This window comes from Telmatherina bonti, assembly GCF_933228915.1.
Source record: "Telmatherina bonti genome assembly, chromosome: 10".
Classification (NCBI taxonomy): domain Eukaryota; kingdom Metazoa; phylum Chordata; class Actinopteri; order Atheriniformes; family Telmatherinidae; genus Telmatherina; species Telmatherina bonti.
The window spans coordinates 4,516,378-4,542,519 of NC_136628.1; the positions used below are offsets into that span (position 1 = coordinate 4,516,378).

General features: G+C 47.3%; 1 protein-coding gene across 1 annotated transcript in view; it reads right to left on the bottom strand.

The window, feature by feature from the left end:
• Positions 1-10,044: 10,044 nt before the first annotated feature.
• Positions 10,045-26,142, bottom strand: part of ncam1a (neural cell adhesion molecule 1a) — a gene marked incomplete at its 3' end in the record, with an annotated part of 306,826 nt that continues 290,728 nt past the window's right edge. The window contains 4 exon segments of the mRNA XM_079248256.1: positions 10,045-10,153; positions 14,614-15,069; positions 15,642-15,758; positions 16,944-17,148. Of these exon segments, the coding sequence (XP_079104382.1) occupies positions 10,045-10,153; positions 14,614-15,069; positions 15,642-15,758; positions 16,944-17,148 (887 nt within the window).

Here is a 26,142-nt window from a genome sequence, read left to right on the forward strand (position 1 = left end):
TTGATTGAAAAAGTTTATTTGAACATAATAATAAATATAAAGACAACAAATAGAAATAACACTAAGACCAAAAAGAGAAAAACCCAACAGGAGCGATGAAGCCGCGGCCTCTGACCCCCCCAGTAAATTACAACAGTATGAAACCATCATCACAACCACGACCAGACCAGCAGCATCTCAGAAAAACACTTCTGATCAGAACAATACTCTGTATCAACAATCAATATCTCCTACAGAGAGAAAAATGGATTTTTTTTCAAATAAATAAAAATGTTCTTTTTCTAAAATTTGGTAAAATTTAATTTTTTTTATTGATGTTTTTACTCTACGTTTACTTTCTTTTTAGGCCTTATAGCAGCAGATTGATGGTCTGGCTGCTGTGAGGATTTTTAACTAACTGAAAAAAAAAAAGAAAAAAAAACAAAGAAAAAAGTTTTTTACACGTCACATTTAAATAGAATCGGTCCGAAAAATTTCTCAGTTCTCTCCGGTTTATAGAAGAATGAAGTAATTTGGTAAATTAGACCATTTTGTTGGGATTAAGTGATTGTAAATATGTGTTTGAATCGTGAATGAATTCTGAATCGAATCGTCACCCTAAAAATCCGAATGGAATTGAATCATGAGTTGTTTTCAGATTCATATCCCTGTTATTAATCCTCCTTCTGACAGTAATAATAGTAATTATCATCGATATTCTCATTATGTTACGATAAGCACATTCATATTACTGTTGTTTGAATATAATACAACTGAATGGTTGTAGATTAGAGAAAGTTTTATAGATCTGTTTTCTGCTGACATGAAGCAGATTTTATTGCTGGAACTTTTCCCCCGACATGTTTCAGAAACATTCTGCTTGTTGTTCAGACACAACCTGCCGGAGTGACAGAAGACATGCCTTTTAGCTGCAGAACATCTCAACATGTTGCTGCTTTTTCCTGACAAACATCAAGAATAAAACGGTTTTTTTTCTCCATGACTGAGAAACAAATGGACGTTAGATAAGTGAGTGTGAAGGCTCTTTTTCAGGCTCAGATTCCAGGAACCCCTCCTCCTTCATGCACCCCCCCGGCTGCATTGTCTCTATCTGCATGTTTTCAGTGTAAAAGGGATGTTTTCACGTCTTTTGCTGAAATCCTGCTTTCCTGCTAACAAACCTTCTTCACAAGAAAAAACAAATGTCCGAAAAGCTCAGCTGTTTACTTATTAACTCATAAACACAAACGGACTGGTGAGAGGTGAGTGTGTGTGCTGAACATCTTAACTTCACTGCGTGTGTGTGAGTGTGTGTGAAGTAAATGTGTGACCAGGCAGGTAATAGCCATGCGGCTGGTTATCTGTGTGCAGCATCAGTCTGAGGCCAAAACGAAGCACACTGCAGCATTGTTGCTGTACGGGGAGGGGTCGCCCCTTGAAAAGGACCCTAATCTGTTGTGTGCAGAGCTGAAGGGGTGAGAGCAGTGAAATGATGTCTGCAGAAGAATGACGCAGCTTTCAGAGGCTGATTTCTGATTGTTTGCTGCTGTTCATCCATGTGAAAATGTGATGTGACTGCCTGTGTGAATCCGAGCAGTTGTATGGAAATGTAGTTTGTTGTAGTGCTGAAAGAGAAAAAAGCATTTCCACTCTGAATACGTCCGTGAGGCGTCTGAACCCGGGCTGATGAAAGCAACCTGCCGTTGGTCGGGCTGCAAAGCTCAACCTCAAGACGAGCCTGTGGGCTTCAGAAAACTCACACAAGAAAACAGTTTGGAGGAGACTGAAGGCTGTAAATCATTAAAGTTATTTAAACATTTCTATTCCAAATTTACTCTCCATTTAAACTCATCCTGAAGAGAATTATTTCAGATTCTCTGAATTCTGCTGAATGTAAAGAACATAAAAGCAGAAGCTTCATTGTGAAGATATAAAGTTATTTTGGATCAGAAGAAGCTGATGTCCATCAACAGTAAAATCCTAATAAACTGTTTAAATGTCAAAATTCATCTAAGATGGAATAAAATGCGTTAAATCTCCATTTTAATATGTATTTTACTGAATGTTTTTTTTTGTAAATTAAAATGTTTTAATTTCTAAAATAATGTTTTTTTTCACCCTGAAAATTTGCTGGAAATTTACTAAATCGAAGTAATGTTTGAAATTACTTTGAATTATTTCATCTTTATTCTGCTTTATCCATAAATACATACATAAATAAATAAAATCAACAAATTAACATATGAATACATTCAATATTTTAACTGTTATTATCCTCTTACTTATCCTCTTACTTTACTAATAAAATAGGTATTATTTGTTTCCTCACAACCAGGGTTTTCTGTCAGTTCTGTTTTACATTTGTTCTGTCATGTCCACTGGCAATGGGTCTATAACTTTTATTTAATTATTTATTTTATTTGATTTGGGCTTAATTTTCATATTTTCAGTTTGGCTACATTCTGATTGTTAATTTACTTTTTATATTTTCTTTTTTTTCAGGAAATAATAAAACGTAAGATGTCATTTTTACTTTAAAATGTAAAATACATTTTAGTTTTATTTTCATTTTATGTTCATTTCTTCTTCTTCTTCTTTTTTTTCTTTTTTAAAGCCCCACAGTAGCTTTTTAACCTGGCAAACTGTTTGATTTCTATAAATGAGTGAAAGTAGGGTTGTAGTTGTTTTCCAGACCAGTTGGCCCAGTTTGCTCAGTTTCCTGTTAGCTGAATAATAAAAGTGCTTAATTATTAAAATAAAATTATAGAGAAAAATATTGTAATACCAATGCAATGCAAATTAAAATTAATTGAAACCCCCAAACATGCTGTGATAGTAGAATAAGAAGTCAGTGTCGGTAGAGCCATGTCCAGGCTGGAGCGATGCTGCCATCTGGTGGTCGACCTGCAGCACTGCAACGTGACTTGTGACTGGCGCCAGCCTGGAAAATGTTACTCGTCTGTTTCTTTTGTTTTGATTGTTTTGCTCTGAAAGTAAAAATGTGTTTTTGTGAAGCTCCTAATGTTGAGACAGCAGCTGAAGCAGCATTGTGTAGCAGGACGAGATGAGAACATGGTGCTTCATCTCGTCCTGCTTTCTGCTGCGACAGCAACAAAAAGATGTCCCTAGTAGCACTGATTACTGCCATTTTCTTTCTGCAGAAATCATCACTGGTTCAAGCCTAGCAGCAGTTAAAAAGCAGCAGATCTGAACATTTAATGGTAGATTTCAGTTTTATGAATTTGATGAATTTAGAGGCATTCTTGGTTGTTTTATTTAAAATCTTGACTATACAAATAATTTGGCAATATTTTCATATTTTTATTTATTTTTAGTTTTTAGGGGTCTTTTTCCACAGCATCAAGTAAATAGTGAAAGTCTGATGTTGTAAAAGCTTGCTGCGTTTGGATGAAGGCTTATGTGAAACTTTTACCCGCTTGGAAAAGAAAGGGAAGCAGTTCTTCTTTCTTTATCTTTATTGATCACAAACATTTCTGGCAGAATGAAAAGTCAAAGTGTTTTCTTCTTTCCACAGTTAGTATTCAGTATGTACAGCAGGGACAGAGAAGAGATGAACAAAGGAGCAGCTTTAAACCTGCAGGATGAGAGCTGACGTTGACAGGGACCAGGCTAAAAGCAGGGAGAGTTCCGGATCGATGACAGAGATCAGCAGCGAAGGCTCCTCTGCGACTGGAGATGGAAAGCACGGCTGCAGGACATGAGTGGTGTGACGGGCATTTTTCTGCCCCTTTAAGCTGAAACAGGAGCTGGAGTCCGTCATTCCTGACTAAAAGTCAGGGTTCTAATGCTAAAAGAGTTTCAAAAGGTTTTATGTAAACGAAACAACGATGTGAGAAAGAGACTGAAGTGTGTAAGTGTGTAAGGATGTGCCAGCTGCTCCGTCCTCATGCTGCAGCTTTTAACAACGTTTGAAAACCAGGACAAGTTACAAGATCAGAACAAAGCACAAAGCTGCTTTCCGTCTTCCAGCACACGGAATCCGAGCCGCTGATGTTCCTGCTGCAGACTTCCTCTCATTTCCTGCTACATTAAAACGTTTCAGCTGAGCGTCTCTGTCAAGTTCCTTTTGCATTAATCTTAATTAAATTATGTCTCAAGTTAAATGAAGCTGTGCTGAAACAATGAAGACGGTGAAGTCGGTTTATGAACGGGCATCAAGCTGAAGTCTGATTTACCAAAGTGAAACATCACACACACACACACACACACACACACACACACACACACCGTCGCAGACCACATGTGGGAAATGTGAAGAACCCACGCCACCACTCCTTACTGGAAGGCACTGTCTTTCCAGTTTGCTCACCTCTGCAGGTCTGTCCAGCTACACGCTACACGCTACCAGCTACATGCTACCAGCTACACGCTACCAGCTACATGCTACCAGCTACACGCTACCAGCTACACGCTACCAGCTACATGCTACCAGCTACATGCTACCAGCTACATGCTACCAGCTACACGCTACCAGCTACATGCTACCAGCTACATGCTACCAGCTACACGCTACCAGCTACATGCTACCAGCTACACGCTACCAGCTACATGCTACCAGCTACATGCTACACGCTACCAGCTACATGCTACCAGCTACACGCTACCAGACTAGCAGCTCAACTCTACGACGAAGGATACGACGGTAGACATTAAAAGACTTTCACCTGATTTTACTTTCCTTTTTCTTTGACTTTCTCCGAACAAAAAGAGGCGTTAAAACTCCACAGACTGTTTGCTTCCAGGACAGAAGAGGCCACGTTCATTTCCAGATGATGACTGAGCATGTGGAGCTCTGTTCAGCCAAATGCCAGCGACTCCACTCAGGACAGTTTTCCACAGGAGTCCTCAGGACCTGGGACAGGTTGGGCCTCGGTCTCTACAGCTAACACCATGTTTTACACTAAATATTCATCAGACAGTCTATGTCTAGACCGGGGGTTCAACTCGGTCCTACAATGTCTGCAATCCAGCAGGTTTACCACAAATTTCTGCTTCAACACACCAGAATCAAAACAAATGCATCTACCAGCCGATCAGCACAAAGTGTTGGAGATGGAAAAGCTGCTGGGTTGCGGAACTCGCTGAATACCTCTAGTCTAGACAAACCCGCTGGATGGTTAGGATGTTCATCTCAACGCCGTTCAGATGCAGACGAGTCACAGCAAACACAAGCAGGAAGCTTCTGCACGTAACACAACATGGAAACATCTGATTCCTGGTCTGGTTGAAGCTCTAATGTGTGTCGTAACAACGCCGGTAGCGCACCCTGTTTCACTCCAACCCACATGTTTTCATCATAATGTGGACAGAAGCAGCCTCCGGCGACTTCCCACCCGTTCCTCACGAAATCCAGCCGAGTGCTTGTTGTCTTTGTTTACTAAAGATCAATAAACATGATGTGTTTTTCGGAAGAAGCTCCAACTGAATGTCAGAGTGTGTGTTTGCTGTGTTTAGCTTGGTGTATTTCAGCCATCTCATCTGAATCAGAGCTGTGCTGCGACCTCCCCTTCAGCGAAGAACACGGCGATAGGAGAGGAAGTAGAAACCGAAGATCGCTGATAGGAGAGGAAGTAGAAACCGAAGAACATGGCGATAGGAGAGGAAGTAGAAACCGAAGAACACGGCGATAGGAGAGGAAGTAGAAACCAAAGAACGCTGATAGGAGAGGAAGTAGAAAACGAAGAACATGGCGATAGGAGAGGAAGCAGAAACCAAAGAACACTGATAGGAGAGGAAGTAGAAACCGAAGATCGCTGATAGGAGAGGAAGTAGAAAACGAAGAACATGGCGATAGGAGAGGAAGTAGAAACCAAAGAACGCTGATAGGAGAGGAAGTAGAAACCGAAGAACGCTGATAGGAGAGGAAGTAGAAACCGAAGAACATGGCGATAGGAGAGGAAGTAGAAACCGAAGATCGCTGATAGGAGAGGAAGTAGAAACCGAAGAACATGGCGATAGGAGAGGAAGTAGAAACCGAAGAACATGGCGATAGGAGAGGAAGTAGAAACCGAAGAACGCTGATAGGAGAGGAGGTAGAAACCGAAGAACGCTGATAGGAGAGGAAGTAGAAACCGAAGAACATGGCGATAGGAGAGGAAGTAGAAACCGAAGAACGCTGATAGGAGAGGAAGTAGAAACCGAAGAACATGGCGATAGGAGAGGAAGTAGAAACCGAAGAACATGGCGATAGGAGAGGAAGTAGAAACCGAAGAACATGGCGATAGGAGAGGAAGTAGAAACCGAAGAACATGGCGATAGGAGAGGAAGTAGAAACCAAAGATCGCTGATAGGAGAGGAAGTAGAAACCGAAGATCGCTGATAGGAGAGGAAGTAGAAACCGAAGAACATGGCGATAGGAGAGGAAGTAGAAACCGAAGAACGCTGATAGGAGAGGAAGTAGAAACCGAAGAACGCTGATAGGAGAGGAAGTAGAAACCGAAGAACGCTGATAGGAGAGGAAGTAGAAACCGAAGAACATGGCGATAGGAGAGGAAGTAGAAACCGAAGAACATGGCGATAGGAGAGGAAGTAGAAACCGAAGAACATGGCGATAGGAGAGGAAGTAGAAACCGAAGAACATGGCGATAGGAGAGGAAGTAGAAACCGAAGAACACGGCGATAGGAGAGGAAGTAGAAACCGAAGAACATGGCGATAGGAGAGGAAGTAGAAACCGAAGAACACGGCGATAGGAGAGGAAGTAGAAACCGAAGAACGCTGATAGGAGAGGAAGCAGAAACCGAAGAACGCTGATAGGAGAGGAAGTAGAAACCGAAGAACACACTGATAGGAGAGGAAGTAGAAACCGAAGAACACGGCGATAGGAGAGGAAGTAGAAACCGAAGAACACGGCGATAGGAGAGGAAGTAGAAACCGAAGAACGCTGATAGGAGAGGAAGTAGAAACCGAAGAACGCTGATAGGAGAGGAAGTAGAAACCGAAGAACATGGCGATAGGAGAGGAAGTAGAAACCGAAGAACGCTGATAGGAGAGGAAGCAGAAACCGAAGAACATGGCGATAGGAGAGGAAGTAGAAACCAAAGATCGCTGATAGGAGAGGAAGTAGAAACCGAAGAACGCTGATAGGAGAGGAAGTAGAAACTGAAGAACGCTGATAGGAGAGGAAGCAGAAACCGAAGAACATGGCGATAGGAGAGGAAGTAGAAACCAAAGAACGCTGATAGGAGAGGAAGTAGAAACCGAAGAACGCTGATAGGAGAGGAAGTAGAAACTGAAGAACGCTGATAGGAGAGGAAGTAGAAACCGAAGAACGCTGATAGGAGAGGAAGTAGAAACCGAAGAACGCTGATAGGAGAGGAAGTAGAAACCGAAGAACATGGCGATAGGAGAGGAAGTAGAAACCGAAGAACACGGCGATAGGAGAGGAAGTAGAAACCGAAGAACGCTGATAGGAGAGGAAGTAGAAACTGAAGAACGCTGATAGGAGAGGAAGTAGAAACCGAAGAACGCTGATAGGAGAGGAAGTAGAAACCGAAGAACGCTGATAGGAGAGGAAGTAGAAACCGAAGAACGCTGATAGGAGAGGAAGTAGAAACCGAAGAACGCTGATAGGAGAGGAAGTAGAAACCGAAGAACATGGCGATAGGAGAGGAAGTAGAAACCGAAGAACACGGCGATAGGAGAGGAAGTAGAAACCAAAGATCGCTGATAGGAGAGGAAGTAGAAACCGAAGAACGCTGATAGGAGAGGAAGTAGAAACCGAAGAACGCTGATAGGAGAGGAAGTAGAAACCGAAGAACGCTGATAGGAGAGGAAGTAGAAACCGAAGAACGCTGATAGGAGAGGAAGTAGAAACCGAAGAACATGGCGATAGGAGAGGAAGTAGAAACCGAAGAACGCTGATAGGAGAGGAAGTAGAAACCGAAGAACGCTGATAGGAGAGGAAGTAGAAACCGAAGAACGCTGATAGGAGAGGAAGTAGAAACCGAAGAACGCTGATAGGAGAGGAAGTAGAAACCGAAGAACGCTGATAGGAGAGGAAGTAGAAACCGAAGAACATGGCGATAGGAGAGGAAGTAGAAACCGAAGAACACGGCGATAGGAGAGGAAGTAGAAACCGAAGAACGCTGATAGGAGAGGAAGCAGAAACCGAAGAACATGGTGATAGGAGAGGAAGTAGAAACCGAAGAACACGGCGATAGGAGAGGAAGCAGAAACCGAAGAACATGGCGATAGGAGAGGAAGTAGAAACCGAAGAACATGGCGATAGGAGAGGAAGTAGAAACCGAAGAACATGGCGATAGGAGAGGAAGTAGAAACCGAAGAACACGGCGATAGGAGAGGAAGTAGAAACCGAAGAACGCTGATATGAGAGGAAGTAGAAACCGAAGAACATGGCGATAGGAGAGGAAGTAGAAACCGAAGAACACGGCGATAGGAGAGGAAGTAGAAACCGAAGAACACGGCGATAGGAGAGGAAGTAGAAACCGAAGAACGCTGATAGGAGAGGAAGTAGAAACCGAAGAACACGGCGATAGGAGAGGAAGTAGAAACCGAAGAACACGGCGATAGGAGAGGAAGTAGAAACCGAAGAACGCTGATAGGAGAGGAAGTAGAAACCGAAGAACACGGCGATAGGAGAGGAAGTAGAAACCGAAGAACGCTGATAGGAGAGGAAGTAGAAACCGAAGAACACGGCGATAGGAGAGGAAGTAGAAACCGAAGAACGCTGATAGGAGAGGAAGTAGAAACCGAAGAACGCTGATATGAGAGGAAGTAGAAACCGAAGAACATGGCGATAGGAGAGGAAGTAGAAACCGAAGAACGCTGATAGGAGAGGAAGTAGAAACCGAAGAACGCTGATAGGAGAGGAAGTAGAAACCGAAGAACACGGCGATAGGAGAGGAAGTAGAAACCGAAGAACGCTGATAGGAGAGGAAGTAGAAACCGAAGAACGCTGATAGGAGAGGGGAGACGGGAAAACTCCGGGTGCCGCAGAGCCGCTCCGGGTGTTTCCACCGTCTCCCAGCTCCGGGAGAAAACCGCCAACAGGTGACGTCGTTTTGACGCGGAACGAAGAGCACAACCTTGCTGCCACATCTCTACACATAACTCGGGTTAAAGTTCAGACCTGATGTTGTTATTTACGTCCTGCAGCTTCTCTTTTCCTCGCTTCCTTCAGCGTTTTATTCGTCTGAAGACACAGTTTGGGCGAAGACTGATGCAGGCCGGCAGAGCAGGAAATGATCTGGTGGCTTTTTCAGATTTAAGACACATCCCAGTGAAATCAGGCAGGTCTGGCCCTCTGTGGAACTGGTCTGGGGGTGAGTCCTGGTGAAGGACATGGCTTTAAAAGGCCGAAACGTGTCTGACTCATGTCGACGTGCTGGCGGTCGCGGGCTTCCGCCCAGATCATCAGCAAAGTCAAGCAAAGGGATCCAGCCATATTCATGTTCCCAGCCAGCACTTTGGGTAAAATATCAGCCAGAAGTGTGTGTGTGCTGGGCGTTTAGGACAGAAGAAAATGTCAACAATAAGAGAACAACTAAGCTACTAACATGTACAACATGGCGACTCTCTGCTTGTCCATGATTTCAGAACCTGAATGACACGGAGAAGCTCTTCACGCACACAGAACACCTGCAGCCACCAGACTCAGGTTCAACATCTGAGCTTTTAATCAAACATTTCACAAAGCTAAGAAGGCAGTGAAGACTTTTAACACACAGAACCGGAGAGGAAAGAGACCCCGATGACAAGCATGATGAAGGCAGAACACGTGAGAAGTAAAGCTACGCTCCAGCAGATCCATGTTCATCAGCTGACCTGCTCGCATGAGACACGCAGCAACGGCGGCTGATGGAGGTCCTGACGAACAGATGAGGCGATGAAGAGGAAGTAAGGCAGGTGCATGAGCTGCTGCACAAACACACTCATGACTTCTTCTGCATTCGCTGATTCAGATTGACTGTTTCTAATGTAGTGGGCTGGAATGTGAAGTTGCTGTAAGGTTTCAGTGACTGTGCCCCCCCCCAACCCACCCCCCCTATCCGCCCAGCCGCCTTCCCTTCGGGCGCTTCTTCAGATTACGCTTTGCTTTCGTTGCCGTTGGCCTGCGGAGCCTCATTGGGGACCGTCTTCACCTCGGTGTTCTTCACCTCCGTCTCCATTTTGGTGTCCTTCACAGTCTTCCCGCTGGAGTCGCGTCCAGAGGAAGGAGGCGGAAAAGAGAAGAGATATGTTAGCATCGCTAAGTCTCTCGTTCACAGCAAAGCATTGCTCTTTTGTGTTATTTTTCAGAGAAGGAAAAGGGGGAAAGGGGGAAACATGCACGTTGCTTTGAGGGACTTTGTTTTCCCTCCTGGAACTGAATGCATTTCACACATAATGGGATGAAGCGAACTATCCCAGCCAGACATCAAGCAGGGGCACATGGATGTCACAGCTACTTTCACTGAACAATGAACGGCGATGGGGAGTGAGACGGGGCCGGTACAGTACACACAATGCACCAGGGAATGCAAGGCTGAGGCCAAACCTACAACACACAAGAGGATTACATGCCGTCTGGACGCAGCGGAGACGCAACAGGAAGAGACTTTAAAGCCAGCGGAATACAGTGGCTCCTCTTCCTTCTCTCCCTAAATGAGATGATCACCGTGACTCGGCTGGTGTGAAACCCAGCAGATCTGATCCGCCTCCTGCAGGACCGGCAGGAAAACCGTGAAATCCAGCGGGAGCGCCGCCGGATTTGAGGTAGAAAACACACTTTTCCCAGCTAGTGAACGGCATCCAGTAAACACCAAGTACTTCTTCCCAAACAGGAGGTCTGATGAAGCGCTCAGCGGGTCTCATCACAAATGTCCGTGTCATGTGGGACACATGGACTTTAGTTTCATGTGTTCTCCATGGATGCGTTTTGTAGCCGCTTTCTGTGCGGAACCGCCGACCCTCCAGTCTGCAAACGCAGAAGAAAACGCTTCAATCTGAAGAAGGTTGTCATGCCATCTGTGGATCAGCATCCAGTTACAGCTTTATGGGCTCTATTTGTTCATTATTTTAGATTTGATTTGACATGTTTAGAAACACAAATAAAGCTGTTCTAACGTGTCAGAGATGAGGAGCCTCCTCTCAGGAAGTAGAACATCTGCAGCTGCACCACCTCCCAACGCTGGTGGACACGCCCAGAAGACGTGCGGAGAAACGGCATTCAGGAGAATCTATGGGGGCAGATTACTCAACAGACACCAACAAAGCAGACTGGTCCAACTGGTGGCAAACTGGACATTGCTTCAGTGAAGTCTGCTGAGATTCTGTCTCTGAGTAAAACTTCCTGCACAGCGTGTGGATTCAGCTGTGGCTGCGTCTCAGACAGCGCCTGGCGTTAACCGTCTTCTTTCAGAAATCTTCATATCAGACATGGGTTTGGCTTCACAGAGCTGGAGCCTGCTGAGAATCCTCCAGAAGAGCAGGAGAAGACTGATGCTGGAGGGGTCTCAGAGTTCCGGATCAGCGTCCTCACCACACAGCGACTGCAACAAGGACGGAGTGTCCAGGTGGAAGGCATGGCGGTGGAACCATCATGCCCGGGTTGTGTTGCAGTCAGCAGCACTGGGAGTTTTCAGACTCCAGTCGACTGGATATCAGCCTTAAAGCTAAAGATGGAAAAACATCCAGGACACACATATATCCGAGCAAAACATCGGAATAACGTGAATATCATGAAACATCAAGGAAAAGATTCATTTTCACCGATGAGACGAAGGTTTTGCTCTGCAAGCTGAAGAGACGTTGGCTGGGGAGGTTAGCGCGCATGCAGGGTGACTGACATGCTGCCTGTTAGTGTGGGTCATGACAAAAGTACTAAATGAGTCCTCAGTGGGAAAACTGCACTCAGAAATTCAGTAAAGGTGTTTTTACACGTTATTTCCATCAGAACAGGTTTTATTCATCAACAACCTGAAGCTAAAAGCTGTGGTGATGATGAAGCAGCCTGTTTACATCCCGGTAGACTGACTGCCCTCACAGGGGCTTCATCCTTCAGACAGGAAGAGGAGGAGTCACACCGATCAGGATGCAGCGTCTTAACGGCTTTAAAACTGCGTGGAATACGTCTGCTCTGTCAGCAGCGGTCCGTTCCCGACGCTGCACGACTTCCAGCCCAGCTACTGCCCACGCATCCCGTCTGACCCGGTCGGCAGCGAGAGGCAGCAGCACTCACCGCTAAGCACCGCGGAGACCTGGGCAGGAGAAGCTCGGGGATTAAACATGTGACACATGGAGGTGGTGGTTGGATGACGACAGGCATGCACTGACAGCTCCTCAGCACATCATGCTTCTGTCCTGCACAGCTGACAGATCCAGTTTGCAGGAAAATCCACCCTTAAATGCGCCAGGATGAATTAAACCCTGATGGGGTCCGTGCTCGCTGTGTTTGTCTACATTTCCCACAATGCATCTGATGTGCACCATGAAAACAGGTCAGTGTTCTGCAATGAGAACTGGGGGTGTGAAATAAAGAAAGCAGCAACTTGCAGAACGGTGTGAAACTGGGGCATGCCTGCCATCCCAGCTGCGCTCCTGCTTTAAGCTGTCACACGGCGTCTTGCTGTATAATCATTCAGCAGCTGTGGTTGGAAAAGTTTCCCGCCTCCTTCTCAGCATCTCTTCCTACACTTGATGTTTATTGGATACTGGAGCCAAGCCAAGCTAAACCTTTTCTGGATGTGATCAGGACCATCAGATCCTCTGACAGGAACTGATCTGCGGCCAGGAGAGGCGTGCTGCTGGAAGATTCTTCCTTTTTCTGAACTCTCGGGCTGGGTTATGTGTGTAGCCCTGTAGTAATTAGGGGCTAAAGTAAAATCTATTTGAGTTTATTTAGTCACTATAGCATCATAAAGTAAACGTTTATTTACTTTTTATTGCTTTATTTGTAAAAAGACACAGATGCATTTGTTATAAATGTCTTTCATTGTTATTTTATTCAGACATGAAGAGTTAAGAATATTATTTCGTTAAAATAATTTTTAATTTGTATTTAGTCTGGTGTCACTTCCGGGTTGTTTTCCTCATCCGTAATTCTATTGGTTTGGAGATGTAGTCACTCACCTTTGTGCCTTTTGATTGGTGAACAAAGTGAGGGGGAGGGACTAACAAGGAGCGCGAAGGGTGAGGGTGGAGGAGAGACCGGACTGGTGAAAGAGGCATGAGCGAAGAAGAAAGTTTGCCGCGTGGAGTTTAACGCGGTACAAAGAGCCTTCTTGCTTAAAGTGTGCGAGAGGGAGAAAAAAGGGCTGGAGCTCGTACGTTTTACGAGTGGGAAGACGTGGATTCAGACTCGAAGCAGCGCGAGGACGTTCGGGAAAGGAGTCTCAAGGAGGAAAAAAGGCGCGCGGGAAGGCAGTTAATGGCGGACAACGCAACCCGCCTGACGTCGCACGGATTCGCCATTCCACGGTCGGACATTTCAACGCACTCAATGTTTTGCAAGACTTACAGGCCTGCAACGTGCTTTTCCCTGAGACTTCGGGTCCGTGAGTTCAGTACCAGCGCGCGCGCCCACGTGTGGACCCAGGACCGTTAAATAAGAGACGGTTAAATTGGTTTGATGTGGTTTAACGTTGGTTTATATTTGCAGGTGTAAGACTCTGAATACTGATGGTATTGATGCGGGTACACAGAAATAAGAAACCAGTGAGTTAAAGACACTTTATTGTGCAGATTGTAGCTCAAATATTTGTTTTATTGTATTTTCTGGTTAAATTTTCATGTTTACCAGCTCGGCCTACTGCTCCTGTCGACAAAATTGGGTGGTTGTTCAATAAAGGCCAGGCAGTTTGTTCAACTTTAAATCATCTCCGGGTCATATCTGTGCGAGAAACATTTTAGTATAACCTTAGTTTACTTTTAAGTTTGGAATAATCCACTTTCTGGTGCACCTTCTTGGTATCCACCTTTATTTAAAACGAACCCAAGCCCATTCTTTGGCTTCTAAATCAGTAAATTTGAACTTGACAGGGAATCAGAAACAACCCTGTTAAGGCAAATAGCAGGAAACGACATGAAGCTTTCCGATAATGACAACAAAGCGTGTGAAAGGTGGACCCATGTGACTACAGAGGACTGGTCCACTGTGTCTCTGTCCCTCTGAGAGCTACATTGTACAGCGGGGATATACTACGACTTTATAATCCTTTTTACTGGAGCATAGTAAAGTTATGTTTTATTTTGTTTTGTTGATTATTTTCTGATGAGTTTGGTAAGAAGGGGTTGGCCATGATGGATTCTCTGTAGGTAAAGCTGACTTTTTGTTTGAGGCTAGTTTTATACCCGCTCCTGGCACCCTTGCCGCTCATGTTGCTCGATGTCCTTCTGTGACACGATTCCAAACATTTTCCAAACACGGCAACCTGCTCGGTGAAACTCATCCCAGCAAATGAGAAGACCTTCCAGCTGACGTGCTTTTTGAAGCTCCATGCCTAGCGAGGGTATGAAGATGCTTCATGTGTGCAAAGCAGTGCGTGTGGGGGCACATGGCTGCATTTAGGGGGGACTCTCCTGGAAACCAGAAGCTGGATGAGCTTCACGCCACGCTTTCAGGACAGAAATGAAAATTCATGGAATGAAAAAAAAACATAAAAAGGTGTTCATACTCATTTTGGGCCGGTGTGGTTGGGTCTGTGCTCAGGGCACTGGGAGCATCCTTGGACTGGCCGGCTACCAGTAAATCCTGACTCTGGGTGCAGTTGGAGGCTTTCACTGAGTCGCACCGGCTCTGTGGCCCCCCGGCTCTAGCAGGCGGGGGGCTGACTGAGTCTAATACAGGAGGCGTTTGCTTGGAGGGAGGGGCAGCTTTGGTGGCGTCACTCAGGTCAACCAGGGGTCCGACACAAGGCTGGGGGTCAGCTTTAAGAGAAGTGGAATGAGAGGAGTTTCTGGGGGAGGGCATGGTGGGAGCCGGCTTGGTTGGACTGGAAGTGCTGATGGTTAGAGTGGTGCTCTCGCTAGCAGGACTACTCTGCGCCGTGCTCAAGCTCTCAGTTACTGAGTTGGCAGCAGTGGAGGGGAGTAAGTTTCCCCCCATGGGTGTGGTGTCTGCAGCAGCCGGCCTGTGTGGTGGGGAGCAGCAGGAGAACAGGGGAGGAGAGGAGGGCAGGGACACAGGAGAGGAAGCATCGCCAACCGGTGAGGGGAAAAAGAAGATAGCAAGGGAAATAGAAGGTAGAGGGAGAGTGCAGGTCAGGTCAGGCAGGAACAAGACACAATCAGTACTGCTGTGCTGGAAACATAAAAATCTACACAAACAAAATGTTAGCAACAGAATATTTAAGGAGGGAAAATGAAAAATCTGACGAGGGTTCCGACGCTTCACCGGGGACAAGCGTACATAATCTGGTGCTTTTTGGGTGATTTCACTTCGACAGAAGCCAAACCTTCTGGACCGAGTCCGGAGGTCTGGAAGTCTGTCCACTTCCTCTCCGGATCGCTCAAGGTTGACTGGGATAAAACTGACAGCCGAGCTGTCAGGTCCGGGTCAGCCAGGACCAGTTCCAGGTCCAGCTGGAAGCCGGTCTGACTGCAAACAAGCTCCAGATCTCACCCAGTAACTGTCTCAGTTCAGCTATGTGGGAGGAAATCAGGAATCCTGCTGGCAGACCTCCGAGTGCTACTCCATACTCACTCTGGTTCTGTGAGAGGGGTGGTCTCATTGGGCTCGGTGGGACCCCGGCCCTCTTGGTTTGGGGTGTGCGCCTCCTCTGCTCTCACTTCGACAATTGGCTCCTTCGACTCGTCTTTCCTGTCAGCAGGATGCAGCCAAACGGACAATTAGCAGGGGTTTCATACCGTCGGGGGTCTAAATCACAAGTTTATTCACAGAATATTACATCTATTCAGTGTGATGTTGTTCAGTTTGATCCGATCAATATTCACAAGCTGGTTCAACTAAACAATTCTGTTCCTGTCAGAGCAACTCAAAGTGAAAACTAAAAGCTGCACATCATGGAGAAACAATCTGGGAGGATTTAAAAGCAGAATAAACGCTCCTCTTTAAACTCTAATCAGTGGAGATGTTCTGCTGGTTGCTCCTTCATCTCACAACCATTACTGGATCAATGTGATCAGTCAGCCTGTATACCAGCACATGCTGTTAGCTGCACTGATGCTCTCATGTTCGACTCTTTGGTCCAACACGTCCAGGTCCTGAGGCAGCGACGCAAGCCCAGACCATCAGCCCTCCACCACATTGCGGAGCCGCTGCTGCTGATTTAATCCCAAAAGTTCAGACGAAACGATGCGTAAATGTGCTGCTGTAGTCTGTGGACGGTCATGGCGGTAGCGGGTCGTGTCTGTCTGCAGGAGTGTGGTAAACAACAGTTGCGTCAACAATTCCTGGAGACTTCCTGCAGAAGCAATCTGCATTCTGGATGCTTTTAAATAAAGAAAGATAATAAATAAATAAATAAATAATGACATATGCAACATCTCGTGTTTTAAGGTCGTTTTCACTGGAAAATGACCAATTTCCTGATTTTTGTCCCGATGTTTATCATTAACAGTAATGTTCAGTAAAACAGTGATGGTCCTTCCAACTGCCTCGTGCGCAGCAGCGAACATCCGATCACCTCCATCCACCCCCCCCACTCTGACTGCAGGTCCCCCGAGGGCCTCGCTGTAGTCCACACTGCTCTCTGATTGGGCCGAGCTTTCTTCCCTCGCTGGCCATGACATGTTGAAATGTAAAGGTGCAGAACCTCCGTGCACGTTTTAGCTGAAATATTTTCTGTTTTGTTCGTAGTGTGTGCAATGAAGAGAACTTTAGATGAGAAGTTCTCATCTAAAGTTGAGAACTTCGGTGTCTTAAAAACACACCGAAATGCGCAGAGACAAGAAACTAATCTCCAATCTCATCACCAGCAACTTTAAAACAGGTTCAAGCTTTAATCAGAACACGACACAGGAAAAGATTTCTGCGTTTGCTCACGTGAACGCTGCCTTTCCCTCCTCCATGTCCTTGCTCTTGGCTCCTGGTCCAGCCTTCCCACAGAAGTTCACCGCAATGCACATGAGAAGCCCACACTTGTTGAGGAAATAGCAGGTGACATCCACACCAGCCAGCAGCAGGAAGAAGACCACGATGAGGATGCCCACGATGGCTCCAGTGCCCAGCCCCGAGCCGCCCACGGCATCTGAAGGAGCAAGGACAGGGAGAGGCGATACGCGAGCAAAACAGGCGGAAGAGGAGAAAAGGGTTTAGCATGGAGGAGGGGGGAGGAAGAAAGTTAGAAAGAGAGAGGAAGAGAAGATGATGAGGGCTCCAGTCAGCTCTGCTTTCATTCAATCAGGATCATTCATGTCAGACCAAAAACCAACAAACAAACAGTGTTTTCCCTGACCTCCCTCCACCAGGACATCAGCGTCCAGATGACACGCCACAGGCGCATGCACGGGCTTTCTGGTCTGTTTCAGAGCCCACATTTACACCAAGAGCTTTAGTTCAGGTCTAAAACCTGCTTCATGTCCAAAAAAGCTCTTTTCTCACCAGTCACGCTTTATTTTCCTCCATAAAAACCAAACATGAAGCCCATTTTTTACTGTGAGAAACCTGCCAACACCTGGGTCTCTCTAAGCTGAACCGCCAGAGGCCTCTCCTGGTCCTGGTCCAGGTCCAGGTCCAGGAAGGGGCCTTCTGGACACGTCTCCACACGTCTTTTCCGTCCTGTTTGGGGTGTTTTTGGTCTCCACAGTCGCAGACTGCCCGTGCATGCTCAGGACGGGTCAACGAACGGCACAGGAGCTTAGACAGACTCTGTTCCTGCCCTGCAGTCTGTTTGCTGTCCTTCCTGCATGTCTCCATACGGACCTGCCGGCGCTGGTCCGTTTTATCCCACAGAACAGGCTATGAACCCATCTGCTACAGGCAGCAGGAAAGTCTTGTCCTCATGCTGTGTGCTTCAGCAGGAACATTTAAATATCATCTTGTGACGGCCATCATGGGTTTGGTTTGTTTCCCTTTCCGTGTTTTTCCTCTTCCAGAGTGTAGATGGAGCTCAGCAGGCCAACAAGGAGCACCTGGTCTGTCCTCCAGCATGGAGTCCCCCGCTTCTACCTTCCAGTGTTTTGGTTTCGTTGAGCATTTTGCTTGTGTAATAAATCATGTTCCAGTTTTGGTTGTAATTCTACGGCATACTGTATCTTTGTCACAGCTTGTGAGCCAGGTCATGACATTCTCATGTCTCCAGATAATCATCTTCTAAGCAGACTTCCAGGGTGGGTTCCTGGAAGTCTGACCTTCCAAAACGGTCCGACTGCTTACACACTGACACACATTACAGCTTTAATATAATGCCTGAGTCAAATCTATTCTGTGAATAATGAACAAGAAATTATGTCTCAGAAGAAATACTGAAATAATAAAAGTCCTTATAATGATCACAGCAGTTAAAAACAAACCCTCCTTCTCTGACATAAAGTTAGACTTTCTAACCCATCCTGGCTTCTTCTTTCCTCCAGCTTTGTTAAATAAAAACGAACATGCTCATGTATGCAAACCAGCTTTTAATCCTGACTGTTTTCTGCCCTTTCAGAGCAGCTTTCTGACACGGGGCTGAACCTTTTCCTAAGGTTTCTACGTGGCGGCGCGATACACCACAGAAGATCCACACATGAAGAAAAATCTGAGGAAAGTTCCGTAACTTTCAGCGGGAACAAGCCGGCAGGAAGCCTTTCGCCTCTGACATGAGACGCAGTTTAATGGCCAGCTGTAAACTCGACACTCTGAAGGTACCGGGCAGTTTTCATGCTTTTAAACGGGAAACGTCAGAGCTGAGGGGGGCCTGCGAGCCCTCATGTCATTCATAATTCCACTGTGGGGTTAAAATGCAAACACAGACTCTTCTCACACACAACACACACATGACATACACACACACACACACACACACACACACACACACACACACACACACACACACACACACACACACACACACACACACGGTGAAACAGCTCAGGCTTGGCAGCTCTCATGTGAAATGGCTCTGCTAGCTGTAGTATAAATTAGTCCCATTCAGTAACAAGCTGTAAATAAAGATTTTACTCTAAATAAATCACCCAAGATTCAAACAAGGTGTAAATTGATGACATTATCAGACATCAGCAGCAGCCGCAGTCATCCAAACAGCACGGCACGGCGCTTTTCTGTGCTGGTTTTCATGTTTTATGGAACGAACTGCTAGTAGGAAAACACAAGATACTTACCCCACCAGGAGAAACACTCGAGGCAGAAACATTTAGTTCTGGGGGTGCTAGATGGACTTCAGAGGAAGCATTGTACCAACTACAGCGTCATGGTGGAAGATCACGATCTTGTGTCTATAAATGGAGTTTGTCTCCATTGATACAAAAACAGCTCATCATATGCCGACATTTAGATAGGAGCTCCCTAGAATGCCTTTTGAGTCAGTTTACTGTAACTTTTTGGCTCACGGGGAACCGCTGGGAAGCTGCATTTTGCTTGTTGGTCCTCTGATGTGATGCATCATCAGCAGTACCAATGAAGAGCAACAGCAAAACGTCCTGGCTCGACCCCAGTCAGACGGGTGAACGCCAAGCAGACGACAAACAATTGCTTGTTGCTTCACGGACTTTGTTTTTCTTTATTTTGACTTATTTTGGTTTGTTGCTGCACAATCTTGTCAAGAAGCAAAACTACAGTGAAACACAATGAAATGCACAGCCAGCATCTTCCACGTGACCCTCTGAAGCGATGCATTGTGGGAACTTTCTGGGTTAAAAAGAAGTTTGAGGTGCTGCTGAAGCACCAGTATGTGCTGAGCTGGAAGGAGAACTGGTGATGTTTGTGAAACCCAGCCACCATGTTTATTACAATGTTATAAACTCATTGTTTTCTCAGAATTACAGTTAAATTATTTTCCAAAAGTCTTCTTGCAGCGTGAGATCGGATACCTGTCAATCAAAATGACACGCCCCTATTTATGCCAAATTTTGAGATAAAATGACTTCTAAAAATCCACTCCCCCGACAGTTGCCATGAAGGTAAACCTGACCTATTAAACAGAAAATGGATTTTTGCACCAGGCCGTAAACATGTTTATTTCTGCAGTAAACATGTTTATTTCTGCTGTGAAGTTGGTCTTTTTAACATGGGAGTCTATGGGGATTCGCTCTGTTTTGGAGCCCCTAGTGGATGAAGGGGGAACTGCAGTTTTATGCACTAAAACTGCTGGCCACATCCAGGAAGGTGCCAACACATGAAAATACACATTCTCTGTCGCATGAAGAGTCATTTCCAGCAGATTTTTATGTCACATGAAGAAGAATTCATTACAGGGACGGGAAATGAAAGTTTTTCTTTGTTGGATTCTTTACAGGGTCTGGAGTTCATGTGGAAACAGAATAAGAGGAGCATTGACTAAACCGCCCCTGTTTCACACCTAATTATGTATCTTTTGAACAGTGGACTTGAGTTTACAGAGACATTTCACCCAAACATGACCGTTCAGGGTATTCAGAACTGATTTTAATGCTCAGTTCAGGAGCCCGAATGGTTTGGAGCGAGCACGCTTTCATTTCTGTACAGAACCTTCAGACTGTTTGTAAGAACTGCTGAAAAACACCGTTCTCTCTATGACAACAGCATAAAGAAGCACCTACAATCTTCTGTTGGCAAACAGTGATAAAAATATTTGCTTCATCATCTTCATGCCTGATGAAGAGGTTTAGTTTGTGCTTGCTAGTATAATAGGTAGGATTTCAAGCAAAAACACCTCCCACAGCCAGGTCCGGTGCTCAATTTAAAGCCCCCATCTTCCTGCACTGCAGCATGTAAATACTGGTCTTCTGATGGCTGTGATGGAGATAGCAGGAGCGTGCGGCAGCTCTTTGTGCTTACAGGTGACTACCATCTTCCAGACAGCACTTGTTTCTCCTCTGCTCATTCCTTCATTTGCATTTTAACAGGCACAATAAATCATGTGGCTTTTCTGCGCTGCAGAGGAGCCGAGGAAGAGAGGAAAAATCTACCAGTCAGGACGGCGCGCAGGAATATTTCTGTCTACATGAATCCAGATGCAGCCAAACCGGAAGGCAGACTGCCGATGACAAACCACATGCCATAAACCAATATTTCTCTAAAAACATTTAGTAATGCTGGTTCTGCTTCACAGCGGGACCCAAACTCACATCGAGTTGACAGATTCGCTTTGCAGCACCGCTGTGAGAGTAGAACGGGTTTGTTACTCTGCAGAGGTCAAAACACCGAAACGCAGCAAAGCAAGCCGTTCCTGCCTGCAGGCAAAGTGTTTCCCCGCAAAGACACACCCACGGTGTGGGGACAGAGTGGGGACAGTGTGGGGACGGAGTGGGGACAGAGTGGGGACAGTGTGGGGACGGAGTGGGGACAGAGTGGGGACGGAGTGGGGACGGAGTGGGGACAGTGTGGGGACGGAGTGGGGACAGAGTGGGGACAGTGTCGGGACGGAGTAGGGACAGTGTCGGGACAGAGTGGGGACAGAGTGGGGACGGAGTGGGGACAGAGTGGGGACGGAGTGGGGACAGAGTGGGGACGGAGTGGGGACAGTGTCGGGACGGAGTGGGGACAGTGTGGGGACAGTGTGGGGACGGAGTGGGGACAGCGTGGGGACAGTGTGGGGACAGTGTGGGGACAGAGTGGGGACAGTGTCGGGACGGAGTGGGGACAGAGTGGGGACAGTGTCGGGACGGAGTAGGGACAGTGTCGGGACAGAGTGGGGACAGAGTGGGGACGGACTGGGGACAGAGTGGGGACGGAGTGGGGACAGAGTGGGGACAGTGTCGGGACGGAGTGGGGACAGTGTGGGGACGGAGTGGGGACAGAGTGGGGACAGTGTCGGGACGGAGTAGGGACAGTGTCGGGACGGAGTGGGGACAGAGTGGGGACGGAGTGGGGACAGAGTGGGGACGGAGTGGGGACAGAGTGGGGACGGAGTGGGGACAGTGTCGGGACGGAGTGGGGACAGTGTGGGGACAGTGTGGGGACGGAGTGGGGACAGCGTGGGGACAGTGTGGGGACAGTGTGGGGACAGAGTGGGGACAGTGTCGGGACGGAGTGGGGACAGAGTGGGGACAGTGTCGGGACGGAGTAGGGACAGTGTCGGGACAGAGTGGGGACAGAGTGGGGACGGAGTGGGGACAGAGTGGGGACGGAGTGGGGACGGAGTGGGGACAGTGTCGGGACGGAGTGGGGACAGTGTCGGGACGGAGTGGGGACAGAGTGGGGACGGAGTGGGGACAGTGTGGGGGCGGAGTGGGGACAGTGTCGGGACGGAGTGGGGACAGAGTGGGGACAGTGTCGGGACGGAGTAGGGACAGTGTCGGGACAGAGTGGGGACGGAGTGGGGACGGAGTGGGGACAGTGTCGGGACGGAGTGGGGACGGAGTAGGGACAGTGTTGGGACAGTGTCGGGACAGAGTGGGGACGGAGTGGGGACAGTGTGGGGACGGAGTGGGGACAGTGTGGGGACAGTGTCGGGACAGAGTGGGGACAGAGTGGGGACAGAGTGGGGACGGAGTGGGGACAGAGTGGGGACAGAGTGGGGACGGAGTGGGGACAGAGTGGGGACAGAGTGGGGACGGAGTGGGGACAGAGTGGGGACAGAGTGGGGACGGAGTGGGGACGGAGTGGGGACAGTGTGGGGACAGAGTGGGGACAGTGTCGGGACGGAGTGGGGACAGTGTGGGGACGGAGTGGGGAGAGAGTGGGGACAGTGTCGGGACGGAGTAGGGACAGTGTCGGGACAGAGTGGGGACAGTGTCGGGACGGAGTGGGGACAGAGTGGGGACAGTGTCGGGACGGAGTGGGGACGGAGTAGGGACAGTGTCGGGACAGAGTGGGGACGGAGTGGGGACAGTGTGGGGACGGAGTGGGGACAGTGTCGGGACAGTGTGGGGACAGAGTGGGGACGGAGTGGGGACAGAGTGGGGACAGAGTGGGGACAGAGTGGGGACGGAGTGGGGACAGAGTGGGGACAGAGTGGGGACGGAGTGGGGACAGAGTGGGGACAGAGTGGGGACGGAGTGGGGACGGAGTGGGGACAGTGTGGGGACAGAGTGGGGACAGTGTCGGGACGGAGTGGGGACAGTGTGGGGACGGAGTGGGGAGAGAGTGGGGACAGTGTCGGGACGGAGTAGGGACAGTGTCGGGACAGAGTGGGGACAGTGTGGGGACGGAGTGGGGACAGAGTGGGGACAGTGTCGGGACGGAGTGGGGACGGAGTAGGGACAGTGTCGGGACAGAGTGGGGACGGAGTGGGGACAGTGTGGGGACGGAGTGGGGACAGTGTCGGGACAGTGTGGGGACAGAGTGGGGACGGAGTGGGGACAGTGTCGGGACAGAGTGGGGACAGAGAACACACGTCACACGAGGCTGAATCCCACGGGACAGTCCAACCTGCAGCAGGACAGGACCTAACCAGAAGCAGGACGTCTGATGGAGACATGAGTCGGTAAAATCAGCTCCAGTTTCAAACCAACGTTTCTGTAACGTTTCTCCCTCCATCCGAGCTTCACAGCGTTAAACTGTTGATGATTGGACTCTAGATTTCTGCCTCCGCTCGACGACACCTACCACAGCCTTCCGTCTCTAATTTCCTAGAGGATAATCTCTGCCTAGCCTGGCCCAGATTGACCTCAAACTCATTCCAGTAACACTCATTCCAGTGTTTTATTGCAGCCTCCGGACAAGATAAAACTCAAATCATCAATAGACTCACCAGAGCACCGGCATCAGCTGAGATCCCGTCAACCAGACCCGGCTGTTAGCTAGCTGCTAACGTACACTCAAAATGGCTCCGCTCACCTCTCCATCCCACACAGGTTGTGTCGGTTGCTTACGGCTGGCCGAAAAAATAGCTGAACTGGAGTCATGGATATCAAATCTGTATCGGATCCGAGAAGTTGATATCCTGATGGACACCATTGTCATCCACGATCAGCGCTACCCGACGAGGCTCATATTGATGGCCATTCCGCCGCTGGTACCCTGCCACATTTCACAGATTCAGAGACCTGGTTGCATCTCGGAGCCAAAAATCCCGATCAGCCCCACGCTGAGCCAACAGGAGCCATGATGCTCCACGGCGGCAAAGAGGAAGGCGTCGCAGCGCACCTCGACCAAACGACATCCTCTGTTACAACAGGTTTAACGTTCTCAGTCTTGCAGATTTCCCCCCCTAAGCGACGATTCTCAGTCCAGCAGCTCACCGGCACCACGGTGCTTCCCTGCCCCCGTGCCAGAACTCCGCAGTAAGGCTCGCAGGTCCGGGCCGTCCTTTACCCCGGCTCCGAAACAGACCTCCACCCGCCGCGCTGCTCGACCCGCTACATCACCACCACCACCTCGGGTAAAGCCTCCGTCACACTCCTCTCCAACGACTCTGATAATTGGAGACTCAGTTGTGAGAAATGTAAGATTGCGCTCCATAGTTAGAAACGTGGCGATAGATACTCCGGGGATCGTAGTCAAATGCATTCCAGGTGCCAGAGCAGGCCACATTAAATCTTACTTAAAACTACTGGCTAAAGATAAACGTAAATACAGCAAGATTATTATTCATGTTGGGGTAAATGACACCCGGTTACACTAATCAGAGATCGCCAAAGTAAATGTTGCCTCAATGTGTGACTTTGCTAAAACCATGTCAGACTCTGTAGTTTTCTCCGGACGCCTGCCAGACCTGACCAGTGATGACATGTTTAGCCGTTTGTCATCCTTTAACCGCTGGCTGTCTAGATGGTGCCCAGAACAAAATGTGGGCTTTATAGATAACTGGAAAAGCTTCTGGGGAAAACCTGGTCTTATTAGGAGAGACGGGATTCATCCCACAGTGGATGGAGCAGCTCTCATTTCTAGGAACATGGATCCTTTTATTAGTCAATTAAACCCATGACTGTTCACGACTGGGACTAGGAAGAAGAGTTGTAGTCTCACATGCTTTTCTGTAATCTCACCCCTGTCGCCCCCCCTCCCAAAAACCCATAATGATGGTATCTGCCCCCTCACAACCTAGAAAGAATAAAACAGCACGGGTGGAGTAAATCATAAAAACCTCATTAATATCAAAACAATGAAACTAATAAGACAAAATAATAAAACCATTAAATGCGGTTTATTGAGTATCAGATCTCTTGTGTTGAAGTCTTTGTTAGTCAATGACCTGATTACTGATCATCATATTGATCTGTTTTGTCTTACGGAAACCTGCTGCAGCAGGAGGATCATGTTAGTATTAATGAATCGACTCCACACAGATGTTCCCAGAACTACAGGTCGAGGAGGAGGTGTGGCAGCTATCTTTAAATCAGAACTATTGATTAGTCCTAAACATAAAAATAGTTCCAATAGCTTTGAACACCTGACTCTTAGTCTCTCCCACCCAAGATGGAAATGAGAGAAGCCACTTCTCCTAGTAGTAGTCTACCGTCCACCTGGATCTTCCTCACAGTTCCTAACTGACTTCTCAGACCTCTTATCAGACTTAGTGCTGAATACTGATAAAGTTATTGTTCTGGGGGATTTTAACATTCATCTTGATGATGAACATGACAGTTTAAACATTGCCTTTAACTCTATATTAAGTTCAATTGGATTTTCCCAAAATGTCCACAGACCGACTCATTCTCATCGTCACACTCTGGATCTTCTTCTGACATGTGGCATCCAGCGATCAACTAACAGTTCTTCCTCATAACCCTGTTCTGTCTGATCATTTTTAACAACTTTTGAGTTTACTTTACTTGACTACACAAGGGCTGAGAAGAAAATTCATTACAGTCGATGTTTGTCAAATAGTGTTGTTAACAAATTTAAGAAGTCTATTTCAGCAGTATTTCCTCCAACACCATGTGTTAACCTGACAGGAAACACCCATCCGAGCTTTACTCCAACACAGGTCCATGAATGTGTTGCTAGAATGACAGCTTTAATGTGTATAACACTAGATAATGTTGCTCCTCTAAAGAAGAAGAGAACCAGTCAGAAGAAGCGGCCCGGTGGTTTAATTCCCAGTTTCAAGCTTTAAAACAGACATCAAGACGTTTGGAAAGAAAATGGCGTTCATCTGGCTTAGAAGAGTGTCTCATAGTCTGGAAAGAAAGTTTAATAGTGTATAAAAAGCCTTGCGTGT